This window comes from Hippocampus zosterae, chromosome 13, assembly GCF_025434085.1.
Source record: "Hippocampus zosterae strain Florida chromosome 13, ASM2543408v3, whole genome shotgun sequence".
NCBI lineage: Eukaryota > Metazoa > Chordata > Actinopteri > Syngnathiformes > Syngnathidae > Hippocampus > Hippocampus zosterae.
In genome coordinates, this window is record NC_067463.1 from 16442994 (window position 1) to 16470936 (window position 27943).

The window sequence follows — 27943 nt, forward strand, 5'->3', positions numbered from 1 at the left end:
ATCAAGTAGAACAGAAACTGTGTAAAAGGGTTCTCACACAAGCAGGACTGCTTTAATTCTTTAAGTACCAATAAAACATGGCAGACATCTGCACAACAGAGTAAAAAAAGAGCAGAGTAAACTTCAAACTCATTTCTGAAGGCTCTGAAAACCTCAAATGCCTCACATTCACAAGGTTGAACCTTCCAGTTGGTCAGTATGTCAGAGTCATTTCTGTCCTCGTTCTTGAAAAACAAAGCAGTACATAAATGCACATAACCTCTTTTTGGCATTCAAGGCTTAGTAAACATCAACATCAAAGCCTGAGAAAACATTAAATATGTGTCATGTGCTTAATGACACGTCAATCATACTGCTCCCATTAACAACAGGAATAACAATCCATATAAATTGTGGTTCTCTCTCAGTCCAGGCTTTGCCTTAAGCCTTAAATAGAAGGAACTCTTTGGATCCATTATTTATCCCTTGCACGCTCCCAGCAATCCACTGTAGCTTCATTTAGAGGTCGATCATCTGAGTTGTTTTTTTTCCCTGATTCAGGACAGCATGTTCATATGTTGTGAGAAACCTGGGACTATATTGGTAGCATCTCTGGACCCTCGTTGACAATGCCCTCAGTTGAGCTGCCACAAAGCTTGGCAGGGCCAATTCAACTTTTGTTGAAAAGCCTTGGGAAAAAAAAGGTGCTGAGTTTGCACACAAGCACCATGGTCCTAGACTAGCCCAGCTTCCCGGCACATGCGGAAGAACTGTCCCTGCTGTGCAATCAGGTTGGTTGGAGAATCCATCTCAGAGATGTGGCCTCGGTCCATAACAATCACTCTGTACAACACAACAAGAAGGGGAAGCGCTTTAAGTGTCACCATTTACATTTACTGCCCAAATGATATATTGTAATAAACCTTTATTAATTTTATGATTTTATTTAGTGAACAGCAGCAGAATCAGGACTCCACATTCAGAACCAAGAAAAAAAAGAGCAATGTACATGAAGATTGACTTGTTCGAGAGCACAAAGTGGAACAAACAATGACAATTGATGCTATTTACTGCTGTAACTGAATTATTTGTATGGAATTAATAGAAATGCCCCCCTCACCCTCTAAAAAGTTGCCCCGCCCCCCTGCGCCGTACTTTCATTACATTTTTACAAAAGGTAAATTGTATAATCAAGACCACTTTGTCCTGCTTTTGAGATCAGTTACAGTTACCTGACAGCTTAAGTTCACTAACTCAGATTTATCACAATTTTTAAAAAATATGTTGCTCACCAACTAAACTGTATGAATTAGAGGATTTTCTGGGTATCAATTTAGAGTGCCCTTAAACTTTTTTTGAGGATTATTATCTAACAAGTGAATCATCCAAACACTGAGAACATCAATCAAAATTTAATATAGTTTACCATCTCACCTGTTTCCTCTTGACATATCTTTATTGTCGTTTGAACACTTCTAAAACTATATTTAAGGAATATTTGTCTTATTCGTATTCCGAGTTAGCTGGTCGAAACTCAAACGCACAGCCATGAACCTTTTGTTTCATTATGTTGGATGCTAATGCTAAAATGCTAACTACTTAAGTGAGACTGGAAAAAGGATATTTAAAAGCATTAACAAAATTAACACCTGTTTTTGATACAATAAATTTAGGTTTAAGTTTAAATATGTATTTGTTTAAAGTTGTGCCGCTGAAAACATTTCTATGCAATAAAATACAGTTTGGTGCAATGCACAATGTTAATTTCAGAAATCAAACTGTTGATTTCATTTAAAAAAAAGGAAACATTTTGTTTTGCTGAATACACAATTATTGAATAGAATTTTCAGTAGGATATTCAAATGCTAAAATATTCGATAGCTGCAGCCTGATATTCAACATCCCTCGTTAGGCAGTAGGGTCGTATTTTTATTGTTGAATAAAACCTTTGCTTCAGGTCCCTGGGGTTAATTTTGTGAAAATTAGTAAATGTCGCAGGCCTCTAAAAAAATGATTGGTGAATAGTAATTTGTTCATTCCCGATGGAAAAGATGTGAACAAAATGTGTATTCTATTTTTATTCTCCATGAACTTGATACCATACCTTGTGTAATCCATGATAGTGTTAAGGCGATGAGCGATGGTAAGGACAGTGCAGTCTTCAAACTGGGTGCGAATTGTGGATTGGATCAGAGTGTCAGTTTCCAGGTCCACAGCAGCTGTGGCCTCATCCAAAACCAAGATTTTGGTTTTCCTCAGCAAGGCTCTTGCAAGGCAGACCAGTTGGCGCTGACCCAAGCTACACAGATGACAACGATTTGGAGAAGGTAAGAACCCATATTAACTGGGTTATGCAACATGTAACATTCACGTGTACCTGAGGTTTTCTCCTCCTTCTGAGCATTCATGGTTGAGTTTATCAGGAAGGTTGGACACAAAGTTCTTGAGGTGAGCAAGCTCTAATGAACTCCAGACTTCTTCATCGGTATAAGTGTCAAACGGATCAAGGTTCATCCTGAGGGAGCCCGAGAACAGCACAGGGTCCTAAAAAAAGCCCCACAGATAATTTTGGTCACAGATCAAATCAATTTGTGATTATTCCTTTCATATAGTGTCACCGTATTTGATGTAATGTCAACAGTTTATGTGCGGGAAGCCAGTGCTCAGTTTCAATTGTTAATAACTTACCTGGGGAATGATAGTTATGCGTGACCGAAGATCATGGAGTCCAATTTTGGCTATGTCAACTCCATCAATAAAGATCTTTCCCTTTGCTGCTTCTAAGATTCTAAATATTCCCAGGGCAAGTGATGACTTCCCAGCTCCCGTCCTTCCCACAATGCCCACCTGGAACACATTAGAGCGGTTTAATGTCTCACAAAGTTCCATACACGCTTCTTTAGGTAAAGATCACATGATTTTAAATGACTCACCTTCTCTCTTTCATGAATCTGCAAGGTAATGCCTTTCAAAGCCAACTCCAGGCCTTTGCGGTACTGTAACCCGTAGTCCTGGAACTCTATCGTGCCTGTCTGGGGCCAAGACAGAGGCAACGAACTGTCTTCTATACTCCAGCTGGCCTGTATGATGTGAAGAGAATGAAATAAGTCACTCTGTGTGGTGCATAATTTCATTTTTGAAAAAAAAAGACGTAAACAAAAGCCATTTTGAAGAAAGTGCATGTTTGGTGGAAACGCTGACCTCTTTCGCAGTGTCAGCATACTCATTTACTCTTTCCACAGAAACAATGTTGTTTTCCACATCGGTCCACGATCTAACAATCCAACTCAGGATTGCAGTCACCTGCAAAACACAGCACAATCAAATCAGTTTATTATCATTTCAACTAAGAAACATTCACTGATTCTGAAAATGAACATACAGTATTAGCCTTACAGGTATGTGGTCATTACGTTTTTTGCTAAAACAAAAATTCCGGGTGGCTGTCCTCAGGCTTTTAATTTAACAGTGAGCGTATTTCATCCGTAATTGCCACTTGCTGCTCGACCTCTGTGGTTTATGAACATATTATTAAGACAGTACAGCAGGAGCAAAGCCTCTTACCTGGAGGGAATGGGACACAGCCAATCCCACAATGCCGGGACTCAGGGTGTCCCTCCCCATTACGGACAGAATGGCAGCTGCTAACACCACTCCATTACCAACAAACTCCAAATTGACTGCCAGCCATCTGTGGATAAAACACAAATTGAATTGTCCTCATTGACTAACTATGAAACTAACCAAGGTATGCTTGAAATAGTTCTAGCCCCAAGTATGACCGTATTGGCCCGAATATAAGACGGCCCTGGCCCTGATTATAAGACGGGCCCCTCTTTTTCAAGACTCAAGTTTGAAAAAAGAGTTTTTGAACACCAAATTAATTTTTATACAGAAAATAATTACAGTACATCTGAAACAAATGATTCTAACAATATATTTGAGAGAAAAAGCATGTTATTTTGCTTCATTCAGATCTTAAGATCTGAACATTTAAATATGTAAACTAAAGTGCAATCACATTAGTAAATGAATGGCTTCTGATTTTTTAAATGTAAATTATATCATAACTTCTCTTCAGCTGCCGGTTAAACTGGCCGATCTTCGACCCATTTTTCTCCAGATTCTCGCTATATTTCTCCATTTTCTGTTATCTCTTCTATTATTTTCTTCTCTTCTATTTTTTATTTTTTCTTCTTCGTGCTACCGCTATTTTTATTTTTATTCTTGTGACAGGGGTTCGCTTTGGCCTGGGGAGTCAAGTTCAGCATTCGCTTCAATGGTATCTGGCGCCATCTAGCATCGTGAATGGGTATAATGTCTAGACCTCGAATATAAGACGCCCCCCACTTTTTCAGTCTTATTTCAATGCAAAAAACACCGTCTTATATTCAGGCCAATACGGTACTCAAAAGACAACAAGGATTTACTGCACAGCAGCAAAGGGGCACTTTGGGTGTGAGTCCAAGCTCTACTTACTGTTCCTGGTCTTGTTTCTTGTGAAATACATTTTCCCCAAAAAGCAATTCATACCCTGGAGTGACTTATATTATGTGTTGTGTTTATTATTTTACTTTATGTTAACTGTTTTGTTAAGCGCTTTGTTACAGCTGCCGCTGTTGTGAAAACGCTATATAAATCAGCATGTATTGTATTTTTTCTTCTTCATGCATTTTTTGACTAGTGCGACTTATGCTGTGGAGCAACTTATAGTCTGAAACATGTGGCAGTCATTGTACGTTTAAACAATTTTTAAAAGAGACAGCACATTATATTGAGGACGGATACTGACCGGGTGGCGACAAATCGGGGGAAGTAGGAGGTCTGGTTGAAATCTACCCTGTCATTGGCCTGCAGAATGAACCGTGACTGGTCGCCAAAGGCCCGGATGACGCTGGCGCCCTGGACCGTCTCATTGAAGTGGGTGTAGATGGGGGAGCGGCTCACAGCTTCTAGCCTCCTCAGCTGACAGGATGTGGCAACGTAGAAGCTCTGCAGCCCACAGGGGGAAAATGAAACATATTAATAACACCATCAAGAACGGGCGATTGGGGGTTCCCCAGAATTCACAGTGAACTTGTGCAATCAACTTTTATATAACACGGTAAAACGTCTGAGTCATGTGAAAACTCAAAATCCTGAGTTGGGTGTTGAAATTTGGGATGGGACGTTACCTGCACAAAGGCGTAGAGAAATGCGAGAGGCAAGATGATCACAGCGGCAAAGGGTGTTGCCATGAGCACAATGATGCACACCTCCATGAGTTTAAAGACATAGCTCAGCATCATCTTCAGGCCCTCGGGCACCATGCAGTCAATGGCGTCAATTTCTTTGGCAAAGCGGTTGAGCAAGTTGCCACTGGGCGTGCGTTCAAAGAAAGACATAGGTGAATGCAACACATTGAGCAGTAGGTCCATGTGCAAGTGGCGGGAGGCTATGATGCCGCATATGGAGATAGCTACAGTGGTACCAAAGACCGCAATGCCTGAGGAGACAAAAAAGATGCGTGGTTATGTTTACTACAGAACATTGCTCCCACAGTACAAAACAATAAAATAAAAACGGAAATAACAGGATTTTTAAAGTTTTCAGTCAAATAATGGCACATTACCTTGAACAAAGCCCAGTGCTCCAAAGACAGACAGTTTCAGGTCGGCATCAATCTGGGTCCCGTTAACTATTGGGTCATCAGCCCACATGCTTAGCCAATAGTTGTAGGCCAGCGAGGCTCCCTGCTGAAATGCGTACAGGAAGACAATTGGAATGATGATGGCCAAGCCTATTGTCTTAAAATACTTTTGGTACATCTCCAGCCTCACCTGTAATGGGGGGAGGGGAAAAATCATCAGTCAACGGTTTTTTTTAAAGGAATCTTTGAATTATTAACCAGCCTTACTCGTCCAGTGTGGGCCTTATCAACCTCCGTGAGCTTGCCAAGCTCCTCAGGAACCTGTTCCTGCTCTGTTTCAGACACAGGCTCCATATTCTGCAAGTTTGTATTTGTCGTGTCACCCCTGGGCCGAAAAAGGAGAGAGCAGAAGTCAGTTTCATTGAATTGAATAAGAGCCTTGCTTCGATTGTGTCAAAGCAAGATCGCAGTCCTGTAGTTTTAGGGTGCTCAGCTTTTCCTACCCAATAAGCTGCTCCTGAGACAAATCTCTGGAGAATGGCATGAAATCAACCATACTCAGGCGAGCATTGGACCTCCTTGAGCCAGCTATGAGAAAGTCATGTTTTGCATTATTATAGGTTACAGTATTTGTGCTATTACATGCTGATCAGCCACAATGTGAAGACCGCTTGAACATTCGAATGGGATTCAAAAAAATTTCAAAAACACCTTTGCAAAGATGATAATGCTCAGTTTGGATTGAAACCACTGTATTAATATAAAACGGTTTGTTATTGTGGGTGTTAGTTTACAGCTGTCGAACTGCACTTCATCATACTGAGAGCTGATATCTTAACTCCCTCATGAAGCTAAACTGCATGTTGTTCAAGTCAAACAGGACATAAATTGCTTTTTTAGGCTGTACAGAAAGACACATTTCAAATATTTAGAAGATGGCTAGACATGTCACCTCTTTGTATGGCGCTTTCTTTACGGTTGGTGCTAGCAAACGTGTGGATGAAATCTGCAAAGGCGCCGCAGCGGCTGAGGAGTTCTTGGTAAGATCCGCTCTCTGTGATTTCTCCGTTTACGAGGACAAGGATAAGGTCAGCTTGCGGCAAGAAGCTCGTCCCATGGGTCACCAGGATACGGGTCTGGAGAGCCACACAAGTGAGAGAAATTGGATGCGTCCGACAGTACACCGTGGCTGTGTGAAGACTAAATGCTGCCAAAGTGGCGGTTTTTGTTTTCTTAGAACAACAATGGAGGTCACATTCTTGTTCGTGGTTGAGGTGTCGTGAAACCACAATCTCTCTACGGGAACTCAGTTGCACTCTACCTTGTCTCTAAGCACTCCTTTGGGTCCGATTACTTTGTCAAAGATGTGCTGACCGACGTGTGCGTCAACAGCAGAAAGTGGGTCATCCAGCATGTACACATCTGCCTTCCGATAGACAGCTCTGGCCAAGCTCACTCTCTGTTTCTGTCCACCTGAGAGGTTTAGCCCCTGTAAGGGAGGACTGTGAGGCAACGCTCATCGAAAATTAAGAGTCCAATAAATCATCTTTACCTTCTCTCCAATTTCTGTTGCATCTCCAGCAGGTAGGATGTTAAGGTCAGGCAGCAAGGCGCAGGCCTCCAACACACGGTGGTACCATGTCTTCAGCTTTTCACGGCCAAAAATTATATTGTCTTCGACTGTGGCATTTTGTATCCAGGCTTGCTGGGGCACATATGCTGTCGAACCCTTCAAAGAGATATATCAGAGAGAGGCTCAAGGCGTTAACATATTTACAGATACAAACACAATCAGGGCTTGACTGTGGAGACTACTGTGTCATACCTTCACAGCGACACGGCCGCTTCTCTTCTCTGTTTCTCCAAGCATGGCAGACAATAAAGATGACTTTCCGCTGCCCACATGTCCAACCACAGCCACAAGCGAACCCCGCGGCACTTGGATGGAGATTCTGTAAATAGCAACAACAAATGTCTTGTTTGTCACTCCCGAGCCTCTTATGGATTTTGTCTTTTTTTTTTAAATTAGCCATGTTGATAGCTCTTACTTTTTCAGACATGGAGGGCCCTCCGCAGACCAGCTAAAAGTTCCATTTTCAATCAGCACATCTTCCCCGTCTAAGCAGAAGCAAATAAAATGTGCAATCAAACGCTGAATACCTGTCATGATCTTTAATTCCAAATACCAAATAAAATGTTTACAGAAATGTCCCTAAAAGAGATTCATCAGCTGTCTCTCAGGCTGTACTTATAAATAGATTTACTTCAGCGTACGAATTCCAGACTGCGTGAGCGAGTGTTGACAGATGTGAGACAGAAAAAGTGGAGCATGTTTGTCTAATTTGTCTCACCATAAATCAAAAGTTTGAAATCTTGTGCTGATTTATGTTCGACCACTAAAAGGGAGAATCCTGTCATTACTTTGTCTGTCTGTCATCCTGGAGGCCCAGGAGGTGACAGTGCACATCATTTATGTCAAACTGTTGTGCTCAACATAACACAAACGACTAAATCTTGCGGCATGCCCACATTTATTTTGACAGGTTTTCTAAGGAAAATAGCAGTTCATTCATCCAGTTTCATCATTCAAACGTAGGTGGGGTTCTTACCAGAACCCAATGAAGCCTTCAAGACATTGTCCTCTTTGAGTTCCTCTGAGCACAGATATTTTCCCAGACGTTTTAGTGAAACCACAGCCTGGAACGGAGAAAATAGTTTATCCTTTGACATACACGGGCCGGCCACAACATTATGATCTCGTGTAAAATCTATGAGATCTAATAGAGCTGTTTCAAAGTTTTTAATGGCTCTGCCGGAGATGTTTTAATTTAGCCAGAGATGTTTAAAAAGTTCAGGGGTGCTTTTGCAGCAAGCAAACAAATATACAAACAACAAAACTCATGGGCTGGAGACCAGTTTGGGGTGACTTCACCTTTCGCCCAAAGTCAACTAAGCTCCAGCATGATATGCTCGGCTGCTGCATACGGAACAAAGAGAGGGCCAACAATGGAACACTATGTGGAAAGATTACATGATCAGATTTGTGGTCACCAATACAAACTGAAAATGATCGATTGATGAGGTAGGAGCATAATTATTCAGCAATTTTATTTTACGCCACTTGCCTTCAGATTTGAGTCAAGCTCTTTTCTGCATCTTTCCCGGGTACCTTTGCCTTACCAGAGGCTGTCTCAATTTTATATGAATTAAGTTATATCATCCAAAATTTGTATTACAGACCAATTGAAATTATTGACACAGTGACCGAGAAGAGATTAGATAATTGTAGTCGGACTGTTGTCTGGCAATGTATCTGTTGATAAAATCATTCAACATGCTGTGATGCAAAAAAAAGTCAGTTGATGATTTAGATGTAGCCACATTTTTAGTTAATGTAGGCATATTGTAGAGGATACATCCACAATTCAAAAAAGCAGAGTGTTAAATTGATAACTCAGTAGTTTATTTATGGAATCATTATGGGAACCTAAAAACAATGATCTTGACAATAATATTATGCCTACCTGCATGGTTGTGCTTATTGCAAATGGAAGCTGGCTTAGTGGGGTCTTCAGAATGTTGATAAGTGCCATTGAAACAAACACTTTCTGAGCATCCAGGATGTTTTTGTCATCAAGCATTACGTAGACTCCAAACATCGCAAACGCAATCTGGAGGAGGGCAACACATTCGATTTAAAAAATGTAGTTGCAGTATTTTTGTTTCATCATGAGCAGCAAATCAAACCACTAAACAACAGTCCATCGAAGATACAAAGGTAATGACCAATAACATAAATACGCAAATAATAAACATTTGTAGGCATGTGTGGAAAATAAAAAGGAACAAGATGGTGTGAGTAGGCTTGGTCAAAATTCTATGCTGCGAATAGTTCATTCATTTACACAGATGGGCATTCCGTCAGTATTTCAGGCGGACCCACGAGAGCCCTTGTTAGCGACAGACAATTGTCATTTCATGGCGGTCTGTGAGACTGAAAAGTATACACTTCTTTTTTACGCTTCTTTTTTACGTACGCTTCTTTTTTTTTTTGTATTTGGCTGCCTGTCCCAAGTACGGCACCTAAACTAAAAACGCCCCCCCCCCCCCCCCTGTTAATTGTGCTTGTGCTTGTTTCCATCTGTACTCTATGAATGCCCTGGGATCGGGCACTCCTTTTTTCAGGCACACTAAAAACGGAACAGCACATTTGAACAACGCGCTCAGTGCGTATTTCCGAAAGCACCCACAATTTGGGGATGGGGATTTGGGGTGTGAGTCCGAACTCTGCTATTCTTGGTCTTGGCTTTTGTCAAATAAATTTCCTGCAGAAATATGTAACTTATACTCCAGAGTGACTTATAGAAAGATATAGGGTGTGTATATGTAATGATAGGGCAGTCTGGTGGTCCAATGGTTAGCGTGTCAACCTCACAGTGCAGAGGTACTGGGTTCAATTCCAGCTCCGGCCTCTTTTTGTGGAGTTTGCATGTTCTCCCCAGGCCTGCATGGGTTTTCTCTGGGTCATCCAGTTTCCTCCCACATTCCAAAAAAAAACATGCATGGCAGACTGATTGCATACTCTAAATTGTCTCGAGGCGTGCGTGTGAGCATGTATTGTTTGTCTGTATGTGTCCTGCGATTGGCTGGCAACCGGTTCAGGGTGTCCCCCACCTACTGTCCGAAGATGGCTGGGATAGGCTCCAGCACTCTCCGCGACCATTATGAGGATAAGCGGATCGGAAAATGGATGGATGGATGGATATTTAAAACCCTCGTAGTCCACCGTTTGCGATAAATGCAAAATTATGTATTTGAATCAAAGGCAAAGGCATTCGGAAAAACACGAGAGAGCTGAAACGTATGGGGGGGGGGGTTCTAAAATGGCCGAAATTTCATGACGTCACCGGCTGATAATTCTCAGGCATTGCAGCAATAATAAAAAAGGTTTTGATTCCGTAATCTTCACAATTTACATATTTTGCACCATAGAGACCCATTGTAATTCATATTTTTGAATGCATCGTAAACCTAATGTGTAAACATGCATTTCATGCGATTTTTACGTCAATCGCTTTGTTTTCGCTTGGACAGACGTATGCATGCCACATTGTTGGGTTGAGGTCATTCCAATTGTGCAACTTTTAGGTGGCGCCAGAGGATCGCAAATGAGTTTTTGCCTGTTTGCAGGAGGCATCAAACCAATGCATTTTACATCAACACGTCCGGTCGGGATTGTTAGTAGGGCTTGGTAGGGACCTCCAGACACAATTTTTTTGTTCCTTTTGCAAAAAATAAAGAATAAAAAGAACTAATAAAAACGATATATGTTTGGATAGCACAGATGCCTCTGAACATTTTGAGTGTTTGAAAAAAAAAAAAAAGAATGTTTGTATAACACAACATACATCATTTCCAGGCGGCCCGGTAGTCCAGTGGTTAGCACGTGGGCTTCACAGTGCAGAGGTACCGGGTTCGATTCCAGCTCCGGCCTCCCTGTGTGGAGTTTGCATGTTCTCCCCGGGCCTGCGTGGGTTTTCTCCGGGTGCTCCGGTTTCCTCCCACATTCCAAAAACATGCGTGGCAGGCTGATTGAACACTCTAAATTGTCCCTAGGTGTGAGTGTGAGTGCGATTGGTTGTTCGTTTCTGTGTGCCCTGCGATTGGCTGGCAACCGATTCAGGGTGTCCCCCGCCTACTGCCCGGAGACGGCTGGAATGGGCTCCAGCACCCCCCGCGACCCTAGTGAGGATCAAGCGGTACGGAAGATGACTGACTGACTGACATCATTTCCAAAATTGTAAAACGCGTAACTTAGGGTTTTTTTGTTTCGAAGGACCTAAGGGTTAATGATGGCTTTTGTGTTTTTGCGGTGCTTTGTTGACAAAAAAATACCATCTGTTGAGTCCAGTGCTCTTACCATGAAAGAAGAGGAATTGAAAGATGCAATGGAGATAGAATAAAGGATCTGGGACTTCTTCAGGGCCTTTAGCTCTTTTTCTCTATAACCCAAGACCTGCTCCAGGAAGGCCTTCTCCCAGGCGTAGAACTTCAGAATCTTTATCCCATTCAGGATCTCGTTCATTAGTTTGATTCGGCCATCCATGAACTTCATTTGAATCTCCTGTTAACCACAAAAAAATAAAAATAAAAAAAGAGGTCAGGGAAATCCAAAGAATCTATGTGAGAATAGATCTATTGTCACAGTTGGGTGTCACATGTTTTTCTGAATATAATTAAATTTATGAATATTGTAATAATTCATGACAAGTCTCCAATCAAGTGCCAGAAATGTGGTCACAATCTGATGCTGGTTTTCCGAAATTACGACTTCTAGCTCTTAAAAACACATGTCTATGAGAAATTCAAAGTTGTGTGTGACTGCATTTTCCAGTCACTGTTGTCGTCACGGTCTCAAGGGTGAACTGACAAAAGACAAGACAAAGTGGCCCCAAACCCACATGGCTCCTCAGCTGCTATCAAAACCAGCTGTGACAATCTGGATCCAAAATGCAACACTAGAGCTGCTCTGAAAGAAAAGAAAGATTCCTATTTTATTAATATTCAAATGATAATTTTACCTGCAGCTTGCTTCTTTTCTTTGCTATCAGTCCATTCAGTGGGAAAATGAGGATGACCGTGGCAATTCCTGCCAAAGCTGATGGTCCAAGGTGCTGCCAAAAGGAAGGTAAACAATGGTTAGTAGTCGTAAAAGTTTCAGTCCGACAAACCAGACACATAACATTCTACATTCACATACTTGCCACAGGAAGAAAAGACAAAGGGCAATTTCAATAGGGGCTAGCCAGACAGCGTTGAAGTAGACGACAAAATCCATAAGCTTCTGAGTATCTGCTGAAACCAGATTGACAATTTCTCCTACAGTGCAGGTCCTCCTGGCAGCGCTGTTGATCACCAAAGACTGCATTGATAACAAAAGAGACATTATTGTTGAATACACTGTTATACAGGTACCTTTTTTTAAATAAAGATTTATGCAGATTTAAGGATGTGAATTGTACCCTACATGGACAAGTGTCTTGGTTAAAATCTCTTGTAAATGAATCAATGAACGGGGTTCGGCTAGACATCTTGACCGCATATCACACTGAATGCTAAGTCTTCATTTGGACAACATGACGCACAGTGCAAATATTTCTTGTCCAGATAGTGTACAGTGTGCAGTGTAACCTTTTCGTTACAGTACCTAGAAATCAGTCTTAATCTGGTTTAAAGTTGTGGATAAGGATATACAATGCTCACCTTCCTGTAAACCAGACCCATAACAGCTGTCTTGACCCTCATTCCCACTGTGAAGCAAGTGTACATGTACTGATGGTTGAAGAGGGATTGGAGGCATGAGAGCAGGAACATGAGAGTGGCGTAGAAGTAACCCTTCCACAACGGTGCTTCTTCATCTCTCATAAAGCCCAGGAGAAGACTGAAAACAAAGAGAAGAGTGGAACTGGATGACTCAAAAGCAGAATTTGTGTGATTGTCACACAAATTCACTTCAATTCAATTAAAACAAAACGGCTTTGTTTGCGCAACGTTGCTCAGCCTGCAGCCAGCCTGCCCTCACACCATGCCAGCAACTGTCTTACTGTGGTCTGTCTGTGTCTGTGCCACTCCGAGACCCATGCTGTGTACGGTAAGTTACTGAGGCAAAAGGCCTGTGGTTTCGTCTACTTCTTGCTTACAAATCCATGACCCTAATTAACACTTCAAATAATTCCGTCTTTGTGCCTCAAAAACAACATTCCAGCCCCACCACTGGAACAGTACGGTCAGAGGGGGCCTTGACTTGTTTTCATTGTTGCCAGATTGCGGAGTTTTGTTTAGTTGTCTTTGACACAAATAGCTATAAAACACAACGATGACATTGGTGTCCGGGATAAAATACGGCAATTATTTATATCCGAGTTTAAATTTGAACGTGATATTTTTTGCTCGCTGTATGTTGATAAATCATCATAACAAGGACATCTCTTTCTATCCAATTGAATCCCATCCAGGTAGGTTCAATCCAACTTGCGGTTTGGAGATTTTGGCAGCTGCTTTACGCAGCACATTGAACTCGGTGTCACTGGGTTTGTGGGACGCAGGCACTAGAAATGTGTCTCAACAGCACTAAGTCAACAGTTTCTATTGCTAAATATAATGACTTACATAATTGCATCATTCCGCAAACCTTATTTTTGTTTTTTTAACTGAGACTTGCTCCTCTATGTTGGACAGTGAGTTAACAACATCTCCACAACAGATTATTATTATTATTGTTATTTTGTAATCCTGGAGCCCCCAATGTCAAAGAGCATTAACTTTGTTAAGATACACTGACATATGGACAAAAGTATTTGGACACACATCTGAATACAAATTAATTAAATAATCAATCGAGGACAGACCCCGCCCCCCACCCCCCATCTGTAATTCTATGTTGCTAGTTTTGTTGAGAACATCATCCCGGTGTACAAAGAAAGGTCCATAAAGGTATGCTTGGATGCGTTTGTCGTGAAAGAATGTTCAAGTTCGAACCTCATCCTCATCAAACACCTCTGAAATAGGAGAGATTGTGAAACAGGCCACCTCTTGTAAATGTTACGAGATGAATGGATAGACAGAAAAATGCCACAGACAAACTGTAAAACCATGTGCAAATTCAGTGTTCCCGCATGTGTACATCCAGGTGTCCAAATCTTGTACTTTGATGCATATAGTCTATTCCAAAGTTCTCATGCAAGAGAAACTGCTGTGCTTTGTCTTACCTCAACACCTGGGGAATAGCGAACATGAAGGCATCATGCAATATGATACACATGGTTCCAGTAAGGAAGTATGGACCAAATTTGCGTGCCAGAGTTCTTAGCAGAAAGAAGCCAGAGCTCTGCTCTTTGTGAAGCTTCCTGAGGAGCTGAGCTTGGTCCGGCAACCTGCTCCCCAGTGCCACACCTGATGTCAAAGCCTTTTCCTGCCTGTCATAGAGATGAAAAACATAGTTACACACATGACCTCTGTTGCTGTGGCCCAGTATTATTTATTATCTGTTATAGAGCAAATTGGCTCCATCTTTATTTATTGGACAGGATGAATGTAATCTTAGCACAGCCATACTTTGCCAGACCACTAATTCCAAATAAGTCAAGTTAACAGTTGTCTCTTTTAAAAATGAGAAAGATTCCTTTATTTGAGAAATTGCTCTTTGAGTTATGGTGTGTAAAATGCACCTGCCATCAAGTGATGAATTACCAGAATGAAAGTTCAAAGTGTATGCATTTTGAAGCACACGCGCCAGGGTGCCTCAAAGGGACCACACTTTGCAAGCCTACTACCATTTTCTTCAGCAGAGGTGCAAGCAAAATGTCAAGGTAAACGACTTCAAGTGTTCTCTTAAGTGACAAAGTAAGTGCATTGGATTTGCTACACATGTTGTAGTCATTGACCCAGCAAATTTGTGATCGGGTGATTTATTTTCTCACTTGCTTATTAAAAATTTATTGTGATATTACAAGGAACTACTGCTTACACTAATGCCAGGGGCTAATTACGTCCACCAAACCAAGCATACAGAGAACACATGCTGAGTCGTATTAGTGTTTTATAACGCATTTGGACTTTCGGGTGTATTGCGACAAGCGCCTTTCCCTTTTGGAGATGAGGAGAGGGGAGAGGCGCAAAAGGCTCACCGAATAGAAATATCAGAAAACTTGGCTGCACGCAATAAGCAAAACGGCTTTGAAAATGCTTTGAGGAACTCTCTTTTGGGTATACGTAGCAGAACGATGCCAGTGAAACAATGAGAAGTGCGTTTTACAAAATGACTGAAAATTGACAAAACAAGAATAGCTACACTGTCCCTTTCACATTGATGAGCATTGTCTTTTGCTTTTGCCTGCAAACTGGATTTATCTAATCATTGGCATAATGCGGGGGTCGGCAACATGTGGCTCCAGAGCAGCTCTTTAGCGACATCTAGTGGCTCCCTGGAGCTTTATAAAAATGTTTGAAAATGGAAAAAGATTTTGATAGTAGGCTAATATAGCTCAAATAGATATAGACACCTGTTGTGAACACACAACAAAGGAATGGATAACAAACAATTCGGAGACAGTCCAGCCTCCTACCTACATACAGCATGTGTTTCCTTCATTGTAAGTTTTATAGAAGGCTTTTATTTTTTTGCGGCTCCAGACATATTTGTTTTGGGGGTTTTTTTGTCCTACATGGCTCTTTCAACATAATGGGACTTTAAGTGTTTCAAAGCAGGGAAATGACTGTACATGTGAGTTAAGGTGTCTTCATGCAATATGAATGTGTTTTTGAATCATGCTCATGAATACAATTTGGGATATCTTTTGGGATATCTTAAGTGCAAGTTATCTCACTTTTGAATCTTGGCACATTCCACTGTCCAGTCCTCTTTCAGCACAGAGATAATTTTATGGGACGTGTCTTCCTCTCTCAACGTCCACAGGTCCTCCGCTTCCAGAGGAGTGCGATATCCCTTCACAGCAAGTCTGAGGAACAAATGAGAAGATGGTTCATTCGCACATATAATAATCAAGAGAAGGCACACACACACACACACACACACACAGGCACACGAACGTGTGTAAACGAGTACAAATGTTGCTGGGCTGAGTCATTTGCGAGCTAAAAAAAGGGAGACTTTGAGGACCTTACCCAGTAAACCACCAGAAGAGAATCTTGGACAAAAAAGAAGCGTCTTTCACAGGGCAAGGATTCTGCAACACAATCAAGAACCAGAATGACTTTTCTTTGAACGACAAATGCTAAGGTGACATCCTTACTGAGTATGATAGCAAAGGGTGTATTTATGAAACGCAAATAAATGGTGTTTCAGGGTAAAGGCTATGAGCTCCCATGAGTCAGCATCCTGTAAATAGAGCTCAGTGTTAGCAGACAGTAAAAATTATGTTTGAGGTCAAAAACAGCAGACGGAGTGGAAATGTGTCATCGCAAATGTCCTATACGTATGCACACACACACATAGAAAGTTTGCCTGCTCAACCATATGTTTCTCTCCATCCTGCCACCCCCTCACTAGTCTGTTTGCTCTCTTTATACCAACACTCCAGCGTTTCATCCTTCATTTCCTCTCTGACTGTGAGTAAGTCTAACCAGAGGAGGAGGAAGCGGAGGAAGAAGACGAGGACACATCAAGGAACGACCAATGGGTGTGTTCACCACACCAGTCTGTGGCTTCTACACCACATCACCGGTCGGAGATCTGCTCGGGACTTTTCCAACTGTTTTTATGGTTTATCACCAGGGAAATACTTTGTATTACGTCACAACTCCGTTTGATTGATGAGGGTCTCACTTTCAGTGTCCTGGAGGAGGTGGCTTTGTGGGCAAAATAGCAGGAACAGCTCTCAGTATGATACTGCACAGTCCTACACTACTGTAAACTACAATAAAAAAGAGCTCAAATGCAAAAAAAAAAAAAGCTTTTGATATGGGAGCTGTGTTCGACGATAAATCAATGGTAATTGATAGCAGATTTTCATGGTCCTTCGGACAATGGAAAAGAGTACATGTGTCATGTTAATGGTATGCGGGAGGACAAGGAAAACATGGTTGTTCACACTCTCCTCACAGGAAGCTAAAGCAATAAGGTGAGAGGGGAAAGAGGTGAAGCACATCGTGCCTCCAAAAGGTTTGAACCACAAGATGCTCAGGTGGGAGAACACGGCAATATTTTAACAGAAGTGGGATTCACTCTGCCCCATACCTTTTCAAATGCATTTTTCCCCTCTGGAGGCAGGTCGGCAAAGCAGCACAAGAAGAGTTGGACCAGTTGAATGGTGACGTAGGAGAAAAACGCTACGTATCTCACAGTATCAGAGCCAATGCCCTGTGGAGTAAATAAACACCAACTTTTAGAGACCGTGATGGCAACACATGAGTCAGTGAGTTTATTTGCATTAATCTATTACAGGCACGTTTTCCAAGTCTGACATTTTTCTTCAAAGCCACAAAGATAATTAATGGTTTTGTGGCTGTAAATGCCGCAGCAAAACTAGGATTGCATAACCAACAGGTTTCAGTCTCATCAATATGTTGTTTCCCTTTTTTTTTTTTTTGCTTTCCCCATATGTACACACTTTATAGCACAGGATATGGTTTGTACAGTCACGCACAACACAGCTGCATATAGTCAGGATTTAAAACACAAAATCTTTCATGATGATGGTAGACATATAAATGCAGCAAAATCTACAGTCATTCTGCCTTTCGGCCACCCTGACACACAAGTGTAAATAGGGCAAATGTGATTTTAAAATCCACCATGTAGCTGTAAATTAAGGGACCAGATGTGATATAAACTAGTCACTCATAATTGTCTAAAATATTGAACGTTTTGCAACGCTATCCTTATCATACAGAAACTGTTTATTCTGGCACATTATAACACTTGGGTCAGCGCCACAGCCACGGCTAGTTTGTTGTGCAACAGTATGTATGCAAGCAATCCAGAATTATAACACAAAACATTTTTATCTGAACTCTATGGAGCTATGCCCAGAAAGGGGATAAAATGTGACCAAATGGATTTTTCCACTTAAAGAAAAACAAGGTCAAGCTGGTTGGGAATGTGAGTGAGAAAAATGTAGGTCAAGTCAGAATGGCCAAGGGTCAACAGACGTGAAACCTGTCTTCAGCCTTCAACATTGTCAGACAAGTCGGATGAGTCAGGGAGAGGTAACTACGCGCTCTGGAACGCTTGACATGTCTGTTGAGTGAAAACTTTAAGTGTGGATGTATGTATTTACATCTGGGAGTGCCTTTAACCCCAGCACTGATGATCTGGTCTGAACTTGCACTGTCATGGCTCACCAGGATTTATCTCAGCCCCCTCATTACAACCCCCTAAGCAGTGGAGGAATCTGACACTGAGGGGGAGAAAACAAAATTATGCATACGTGTGTGTTTGTGTCTTTTCTCTTTTTTTAGAAATGCAAAAGAAACAGCCCAATGGCTTTGCACACCTAAATGTAAACTTAGCCCCATTCTACAATGATTGCAGTGGCGCACATTAGGCATAGGACAAAAAGAAAATGTAAACGCATGCAAGGTCGACCAGAATTGGCAGTGTCATCCTCTCTTCCTCCTCTCCATAGTTAATGTTCACTTTCTTTGGTTTCAAATGGAAGATGAAATAACACTTTGCTGACATAGCATATGGCTCAAGCTGTGCGTCTCGACGATGGGCAGCAGCTCATTTGTCTAGATATGACTGCATGGTAGTTGATATTACTGGGGACAAGCCTGACCAACATTTGTACATTTAACGGACTATAAAACATACATGATTAACAATTATTGGAATAAAGACGCAACAAAAACAACAAACCTCATCTATGGCCAGCTGGATCTTTGCTCTGAGTGGCACGAGGGAGCAAACAACAGCCAAGACCCAGAAGAGGAAGAGGAATACAGAAGACCGACAACCTCGTATTCTTTCCAACTGGATGATACATAAAGCCAGGATCTGAACGGAAAGAGAGAGCGAGAGAGAAGAAAATGATTTACACATTTATAGGATGGCTTCCTGCCATAGCTAGCAAAAATAATGCCAAAGCGATTCTAATTCTTGGAATTCTATTGTAGTTTCGACTGCTTAAAACAAACAGAAACCCCCATTTCATTTTACCATAGGCCTACTGTAGTATTTTATAATATGACATGTATTGATCAGAAATGCCAAATCCAGGTCCAGAAAGTAGAAAAACCTGCCGCAGTTGCCAGGTGCTTTTAATTGACTGGCAAGTAAACAAGCTCCCCAAATGGGTTTTTACTTTTTTGGACCTGGATTTGACACCCCTGGCTTTACGAGACCAGAGAGTAGGCAGTATGCTTCACTGATTCAGTGGAAGAAAACAAGGTGCTATCTGACAAAGTTACGAACAAATTTGCTGAAAAGTTGGTGTGACCAGTACTGGCTCATCCCTGCTTTAAAAAAAGATAAATAAATAAAATAAATATGAGCTGTTAGACCTACTATACACACAGATAAACCTTAACACATGCTGCATGTTGTTTCAGACAAAATAAGAGTCAGTGTTCGGTCACAGATGTCCTCAATGGAGTCATGTGTTGGGCGTTGAGCCTCTATACAATCCAAGTGGTTGGCCAAATAAGACGTCACACCATTGGGCCAGCTCACCGAGTGGGGAAAATGTAAATTTAGGTATCCAAAAGAGCACCACATTGGTTAGTCTGGGATGAACCACAGTACTGCCTATTAAAGACTAGTGGTAATAGGACTTTCCCATCAACAACTTGATAGGGGGAGATTTCTGTGTGCCCTCACTGATGTAAACAACATTGCAGGCTTCTCATGCGGTGGTGTAACATTGATGGTTTGCTCTTTGGCTGTTCTTTTCCATTGCAAAATTGTTGTTTGTGTGGTAGTGAGTGTTGCTTGGCGGCCGCTGGGAAGACAACATGTTTTGCCCTTCTTTTGCATCAAAAGTATAAGCTCCTGCATAAACCTACGAGAAGATTGGATAAATGCTAAAGTGTATCTAGGTACAGTCGGCACGTTAACCCTAACCCTCTGTGTTGTGTTGGTTCCTTTATCTTTAATGATTATGATCACAATCTAATATTTTTCTCTATGGATTGTGCAAAATCTATATGTGAACATGCATTAACTTTCAGAGGTCTTCATTCAGACAGGTATGAAATTCTTAGGTCTATGTGGCTTAGAGGCAAAAGCTTAACAGAGAGGAGTTAAGTCCTCTTGCTTTTAATACCATTAAGATGTACAGTATGTAATATGAAAGCATTTTTAAAAAGATAAGAAAATGGGAGGTCAATAGTTGCATGACATTTTTGGTCATATTTATTTTACTTTTTGTTAGATGGATTATAATTTACAATTGAACACATTTGCAGTAAATGGCCAGTATTTGTCTTATATTTTGACTTTATGTGAAATTATATTTCAAATGAAAAAAAATCCCAAAACAATTTCAGCAGAATTGGTATTAATGAAATTGCAAGAAGTAGTGACAAACCCAGAGTGGGTAATCTAGACACTTGGGCGATTTCCCAATTTTGGCACACAGCAAGAAACAACACCACTATCAGTGTCACTATATTACACCCTGTCTGTAAAACATAATAAATTCAAGAGGCATACTGCAGTCACAAGAGTTGCTTGGAATGCGACAAAATACAGAAAAGTCAAGTTAACATCAGTCCACAGTCCACTAAATTGTGCATTGAAAGTGGAGTAAAATGGTTTCAAATAAGAGGGCTAAAAGGAAGTGCCATATCAGAAGCCTAATTGTTGCTGGCTTAACAGTGTTTGATAAATCTGCCTTGTTAAGTGGAACTGTTATATACGCTTGCCTATTGGTCCTTGTGAAGTGGAACTGTTTATATACGCTTGCCTATTAGTCTGTGCCTGCCTCACAGTGCAGAGGTCGTGGGTTCGATTCTAGTCTTGGGCCTTCCGGTGTGAAGTTTACATCTTTTCTCTGGGCACTCTGGTTTCCTCCCACACTCCAAAGACATGCATGGTAAGTTGATTGAATGCTTGAAAAGTCGAGATTGACCCAAAGAGTGATTGTGAGTATGAATGGCTGTGGCTCAAACATGCTCAGCATCCTTCTTGTGAGGATAAGCGGGTCAAAATGGATGGATGGATGTGCTCATGCATGTTCAAATAAAAACTGATCATTATTTTATGAACACATCTATCCATCCATCTATTTTCTAATCCGCTCAGCCTTGCGAGGACCGCGGGTGTGCTGGAGCCAACCACTCTGAACTGGTTGCCAGCCAATCACAGGGCACATGTAGACGAACAACCATTCGCACTCACAATCAAAACCTCGGGACAATTTAGAGTCTAAATTCAGTCTAAATTTTAGACTGTTCCATTAACCCACCATTCATGTTTTTGGAATGTTGATGTGATAAATTATATCTCACCTACCGTAAAATAACCATTTCTGTAATGAACCCTCAATACAAGCGATGCGTTTTCATCCAAAGATGTGCTTGTGTTTATTCAGCAGTCTGCAAAGACCACACGTGGGCAAGGCAGTCTGGGTTGGAAGGCAAGAAACCAAAAATGCCTGCAGAGAGTGGGAGCTTTGTAAGAAAAGTGACACACCAGGAGCAGTGGCTTGGTGGCCATCTGACAGTTCACTGCATTGTGATGTATCCATCAACCTTTGTCTTGTCAAAGTTGTCTGTACACAACGGTCATGCTGATTGTGCAGCTTTAAAGCTATGTGCGTTTTTCATGAGTGAGACCCCGGTCATATCCTGTAGTGTGCTTGTGAATGAATGCGATGTCCATGTCTGACAATTTAACACCTCACTACCAGACTTGAAATGAACGATGCCTTCACGTCCACTATTCCCACATAAAACAGGAATTGCTGTAAGGATAAGTCTACTCTGCACGCTGATGATTGATGGTCAAATATCAGCACGTTTACAGGGGAATGCAATATTTACATTGACTGCAACACTATAAATATTTCCTTATTTTTTTTCTTTTCACTTCAATGTCTTGCCAATGAATGATACGTTCTATATTCTTTCATGTGTATGCACGTTAACGTGTCAGCCACATTCCCAGAAATTTCTTGTTGCCCTTGGCAACACAGAACAGGAGGAATGTCCGACATGGGGTTTGAGGTCGAATCAATAGTTTTTACTCACTCACGCCGACTAGGGACCCGCCTTGACTTACAGAATCATCCTGTTGTATTGCTGATTGTTGTGATTGCATTGATGCAAATGCCTTCATGGTCTGGATAAAATTATCAAGAAAAAGTTGGTGCTTTAAGAACAAAAGTTTCACATCAAGACGACAACAATTCCCGTTCACAAGGACTTGTTAAAATGCTGTAATATGTATGCCAGGTGAGAATTTGGCAACGTCACTTTGTGGGAGGAAAAAAAAACACGAGGCACGTACGCACTAACTTGTACTCCGGGTCATTTCTGAAACTGTCTTTTGTATTACCTCCAGAGGCCTTTCACATATGTACGCAATGAAACTCCTCTGGTTACAGTAAGGGTCTAGGACATTTGCTAGGAGAGGAATGGGGAGTAGTCTTTTGGATATAATTAGGTGTATTTACGTGTTTTTAATCTTCATTAATGTACATTTGCCCCTCTCTAACAAATAATGAAAAAAAAAGGAAATCCATAGTTTTTACCACAGTCATGCTGCGTATGATGGGGCTGAGAAGGAAGATCATGTGCTGCTCAATCTCCTCGCTCCTCTCCAGTAAGATGTAGAAAAACTCCACAAAGCCAAAGGACGCCAACAGAAACCCGAGCACCTAAATAGCACAGTGAGATCAGGTTGAGGCTTTATTTGAAGAAAAAAAATCAAATATATCCTCTCCACAAACAACAGAGGATCCCCACGTATTCAATGCAAGACTCACCATCTTTACGATGCAAAGGGAGGACACCTGAATGCGTCCATGGTCATGGCAGTAAAGGTGAAGGCAGTAGAGAGGGGCTAGGAACCACAGATAGACGCATGGGACCCATACTAAAACTGTGTTCTGAAAGCACTGGGTCAAGTCTGGATTGGCTGTGTACCATGTGCGGTTCCAGTCCTGCAGGACAGATTAAACAAATGATCAACAAACTACAAGTATAACACACCAAGATAACAATCTTCTGAGAAAGTCAGAAGACTAGGCCCAAATCCAGAGAATGCAGAGAACGTTTCAGCATTCCTAGCAGCTCAGAGTGAAACCACAAACAGTTTTCAAAATTGTGAGTGAGTCCAGTTTGGACTGTGTGAGGAGGTCTTCTTTCTTTCTTTGAAAAGCTGAGTTAGCCTTAGTCAGTCTTTGACCTTGCCACTGTCTTTTTTTTAAAAGTAGGACAGAGCAGGTCAAAGAGATCAAAGATGATACCAAACACCAAGTTTATGAACACAAACCCAACAAACCATTATTTCTTGGTATGTTTATTGATGGTTTACATAACATTGGGGACGGCATGGTGGTCAACTGGTTAGCATGTCCACCCCACAGTGCAGAGGTGCAAGGTTCGATTCCGGCTCCAGCCTTCCTGTGTGGAGTTTGCATGTTCTGCCCGTGCCTGCGTGGGTTTTCTATGGGTACTCTCCAAGTTTCTCCCACATTTCAAAAACATGCATGACAGGTTAATGGAACGCTATCAATTGTCCTTAGGTGTGATTGTGAGTGCGAAAGATTGTTGGTCCCCGTGTCCCCTGCTATTGGTGGACAACTAGTTCAGAGTGTACCCCGCCTTTTGCACGAAGACAGCTAGGATAGGATCCAGCACGCCCGCGAAATGGATGTATGGATAACATTGGCAGAACCAAAGAGTTTTGCAAGAAAATAACAGAGTAAGTGGCTTGCTGTTGTCGTTTTGCTTTTTATTGTTCATCACCTCAATAGGCTTCAGGGTGTCTGGCTCTGCTAACAAGAGGCCAAAGGAAGTGGTTTAAAAGTTCCTCATATGGCAGCAGAGACTGGCAATGCTAAACAAGGGACAGTGGCTTGAAGCCATAATGTTGTTATATAACAGCCAACCATGCACAGCTCTGTCATTAACCCCTTGACGGTGCACCATTTCAACAAATGTGGACTGGGGCCTATGGGGCTCATATGGGGCCTAATCTTCAGGCCCAGCGCCACTCTAGCACCGAGCCCAGCCTAACTGTGTGCTTGGGTGGAGTTATCTATTTTTGGGTGTTTTCTTATATCAAAAGGGACATTTGCGCCATTGTGAGAGTGAACACAGCTGATTTGATTCCTTGTCAATCGAAGCAGCTCCTCTCATTCCCTTTAGATCAGGGGTGTCCAAACTCGGTCTTCAAGGGACGCTGTCCTGACTGTTTTCCAGCTCTCCCAGGAGCAACGCACCTGATTCAAATCATCAGGATGGTTCTAACACGGCTTCAGAGCTGGCTGGTAAGCTTATCATCTGAATCAGGTGTGTTGCAGCCAGGAGAGATGGAAAACGGACAGAACAGTGGCCCTCCAGGCCCGCAGCTGCACCACTTTTTCCGTGTGTGTCTATGAAAATGGAGCCCATGGAGTTTGTCCCACCTTTGCAACCTTTAACATTAGAGCCCTATGGTAAGACTTGTGGAAGATGTTGAAGTCTGTGGAACTCTTTGGTGCATTCATCCACAATAACATTTATAAGGTCAAGGCTCACTTATGTTGGCCTGGCTCACAATCTTTCATCTATTTCATCCCAAAGCTGTTCGATGGGTCTGTCAGGTCAGGTTTCTGTGCATTTTCTTACACACCAAACGGTTCCCAAAATTGGTTACTTTAAAATGAAATTCCTGGGAGAACAAATATGTCCACCTTGACTTGATTTTGCTAAATTGCTAAATTGTCTGAATATTTTTGTTGTTTAAAGAGTGTGTGAACATATCAAAAGGATGAATGTTCCAGCCTGAATGGTGATTAATCACCGTTTACCATAAGTTACCACTGTTCATTGCCTCAGGAGCCAAAAGGGTGTGAATGACGGTCTGACTAGCAGCTACCTGTTTCACTTTGAATTACAGCCGTATATTTGTCTGTCTCACCACAGAGTCATATAAGTATCCCAGCAAAATGTTCAAAAATAGAAAAACGACCAAAAAGAAAATCAAAGCTCAGTGTTACGTAATGAAAGGAGTTGCACTCACTGTGCATCTGTGGACTCTGTAAGTGCATGTAGGTTCATTTAAACAGTATTACTCTTGAGAGCCAGTGAGTGGGCGACAACTTTCACAGACTCTTCTGACTCCTGCGGTCAATGGCAAAGGGATGAACAGAATGCTTTCATAAAGTCACACTTCAAACATTTTCTTGTACATTTCACGTCTTATCCACTTTTTCACCCCTGACTGAAGTGGTTTCAGCAACCCAGCAACTTGGATGTCACAAGGTGTCTGTTTCATATGACAAACACGCAAACGTGAAGGCAAGGCTACTAAACTCTCCTTACACCATATGGATTTAATAGACTGTGTCCAGAATGCTACAGTGCAAGAAATGTGTCAATTAAAAGGTGGCATTGACGCTAATGTGTATGTATATTGGATATGGACGTTTCCAAATTTCCATCTTGTTTCTTAGAGACAGCTCGGCTTTGTATGCTTTAGAGAAATTCCCATCACTACCTCAAGTCTGTGAGCAAAATGCCAGCAATGACGTTGTTTCAGAGGTATGTGTAATGTTCATTATGACTACAGTTAAAAAGTGAAGATACTTTGCAGCAAACAGAAAAGAAAGGCAAACATAAGAGCATTGCAAAACATACACTTTGCTCTTACAGAGCTAAAATCATTCCATCTTCACTTTAATGTGAAACCAGTCATACTTTACTTTCATTTTCACGAGTGATGGTTGTTTAAATGCTTGCAGGAGCAAAAAAACAGAAAGTGCTGTAATGAGAACCAGAAACATCGAGGGGGCGTGATGAAAGAGAAGTAAAAAGAGGCAAGTTCTGACCGAGAACATATTCCTGCTTAATAGCAGACATTGTTTTTAGTTGAGATATAAAATCCAGATCTCTACAATGTATAGAAATCCACATCTCCGCCTCTTGCATTTAAATTCCGGCAGGCTGCAACATGTTGAGCTATTCTCCTGCCACACGTAATGTGCAAAACAGTCTGTGAAATCCTGTCACGGACTACAAGAAGCGAGACTAATTGACAACATATTTGATTCTGTGAGGGCAGAAAGGCCTCGTAACACCCAACATTCAAGATGAGAGTCACAAAGTCGGACATTAATCTACACGACCAATAGCAGAGAGAGGGCGAGGGGGAGCGAGAGAGAGAGAGAGAGAGCGCATGGTGGAGAGAGAGAAAACACAAAAGGCCTGTTGAGACTCACCCACAGAGGGTCCAGGCCACTAAGTCGGCAGAAGGCATCCATCCACTCGCTTGCTGCTTCGTCTCTGATGCGCCACTTGTTGGGCTGGAACAGTCCTGCTCCTCACACTTAGGTAGCACACCTTCAGCACGTGTGTGTCCCCGAGCCAGGATAAAGAATTCACTGTGCGTCCTTGATGGACCTCTACTCTCTCTTGGATGCCAATACTTCTCCCGAAGCCTGTCTTTGCTAATGTGTCTGAATGGCTCAGTGTTTTTTAGCGAGTAAGAGTTGGGAGTGCGTCTGTGTGACTTGTCCTCCTCTTTAATAAAACATCAGCTCTCAGTGAAAGTTTGCATCGGTTTGAACTGCTGCTGCCCCGAGAGCTTGTGTCTTTCTGACTCTCATTCTGTCTGCCTGCCTGTTTATGAGTGTGTGTCTCCTTGTTAGGTGGGTGGAAATATTTCTTTTTCTCATGCGTACACACCCCTCTCCTCTGTCCCACATCTGCTAGATTTCAATCAAAACACCAAAGCTACTCCCCTCAATGGGATGATGGTCCCCCACCCCGAAAAACTCCTCCCACTTTCACTCACTGCCTCCTCTCCGAGTCCTTCTCCCAGCCAGCTCTTTTGCCCACATCTCACACATCACCACGACTGACCACACCGTTTGTGCAACTTATACAATTTAAAGTGTGGCTAAAGCATCATTCACAAACTGTCAAAGTCCGTATATGATGACTTCAGTCGCCGTTGGGTGACGTGTCTTCATATAAAGCTGAACAAACTTTGACATTTGTCCGGGAACCACTCTATGAGTGCACAGTTGCAGCATAATGGTATTGATCATTTTTCAATCCAAAGAAATTTGTGAGTGTGTGTTTTTCTGTGGGTTTTCTAATGACACATGAATTTCCAAGTATTAGTTTAAAAACTGCTGACATAAGGCAAATAGAGGACAAAGTTCATTAATAAGTCATCTAAGCCAGTTTGGGAAATGAAACTGTGAAATCATCATGATACATTGTCGCAAATGTTAAAAATGGAAAAGGCAACCGCACAAACATAACCAGTGAAGGAATTCTTCCTTTAAGCATGTGCACTTTCAGTCTTGTAGTCCAGCGAGCCCTTTGAGTGTACATAGCTTTATCGCAGTTGCATGTCATCCTTAGTGAACAGCAAGGTCAAAGAAGGACATTTGTTCTTCACTCTGCCCCTCTGGCCAAGGACTGCAGGGATAGGAATTAGTGAGGGACTGCGAAAGTGTGATTACTTTGTGAATAAAAACACATGTCTTACATGTAATGTGTAAACAACAATGCACTCAGTTTTGTCTGATCATAAAACGTCAACACTTCAACAAATATAAATGCCATGTCTCCTTTGTGGACCTTGAAAACTAATGCAGTCACAGGACATATTAATAGCCCCCACGTACATTGAAAAAGGGCAAAAACCTGTTGTCC

At 41.8% G+C, this 27943-nt stretch overlaps 1 protein-coding gene across 1 annotated transcript; it reads right to left on the reverse strand.

Annotated features, from left to right (window-relative positions):
• Window positions 1–84: 84 nt before the first annotated feature.
• On the reverse strand, window positions 85–27724 carry abcc6a (ATP-binding cassette, sub-family C (CFTR/MRP), member 6a). Its single transcript, XM_052084836.1, has 31 exons — window positions 26497–27724; window positions 23056–23232; window positions 22822–22947; window positions 18987–19124; window positions 17364–17486; window positions 16292–16353; window positions 15994–16125; window positions 14377–14583; window positions 12872–13049; window positions 12369–12530; window positions 12190–12282; window positions 11529–11732; window positions 9133–9279; window positions 8218–8305; window positions 7657–7726; window positions 7434–7560; window positions 7161–7337; window positions 6930–7097; window positions 6561–6744; window positions 6112–6196; window positions 5876–5993; window positions 5591–5798; window positions 5154–5464; window positions 4772–4971; window positions 3544–3670; window positions 3181–3282; window positions 2913–3059; window positions 2668–2826; window positions 2357–2523; window positions 2084–2278; window positions 85–822 (listed from the first exon to the last, which is right to left on the reverse strand). The coding sequence occupies exons 1-31, from the start codon at window positions 26536–26538 to the stop codon at window positions 714–716; spliced, it is 4533 nt and encodes a 1510-aa protein (XP_051940796.1). The 5' UTR covers window positions 26539–27724; the 3' UTR covers window positions 85–713.
• Between the last annotated feature and the right edge of the window lie 219 nt (window positions 27725–27943).

What these genes read in the sequence shown, in the direction of transcription:
- abcc6a (XM_052084836.1), bottom strand. Translation starts at nt 26,538, where the DNA reads ATGGATGCCTTCTGCCGACTTAGTGGCCTGGACCCTCTGTGG. An exon ending in GCGGCCGTGTCGCTGTGAAG is followed by an intron (nt 7,338 to 7,433) that starts GTATGACACAGT and finishes ATCTCTTTGAAG; the next exon opens with GGTTCGACAGCATATGTGCC. An exon ending in AGATTCATGAAAGAGAGAAG is followed by an intron (nt 2,827 to 2,912) that starts GTGAGTCATTTA and finishes AATGTGTTCCAG; the next exon opens with GTGGGCATTGTGGGAAGGAC.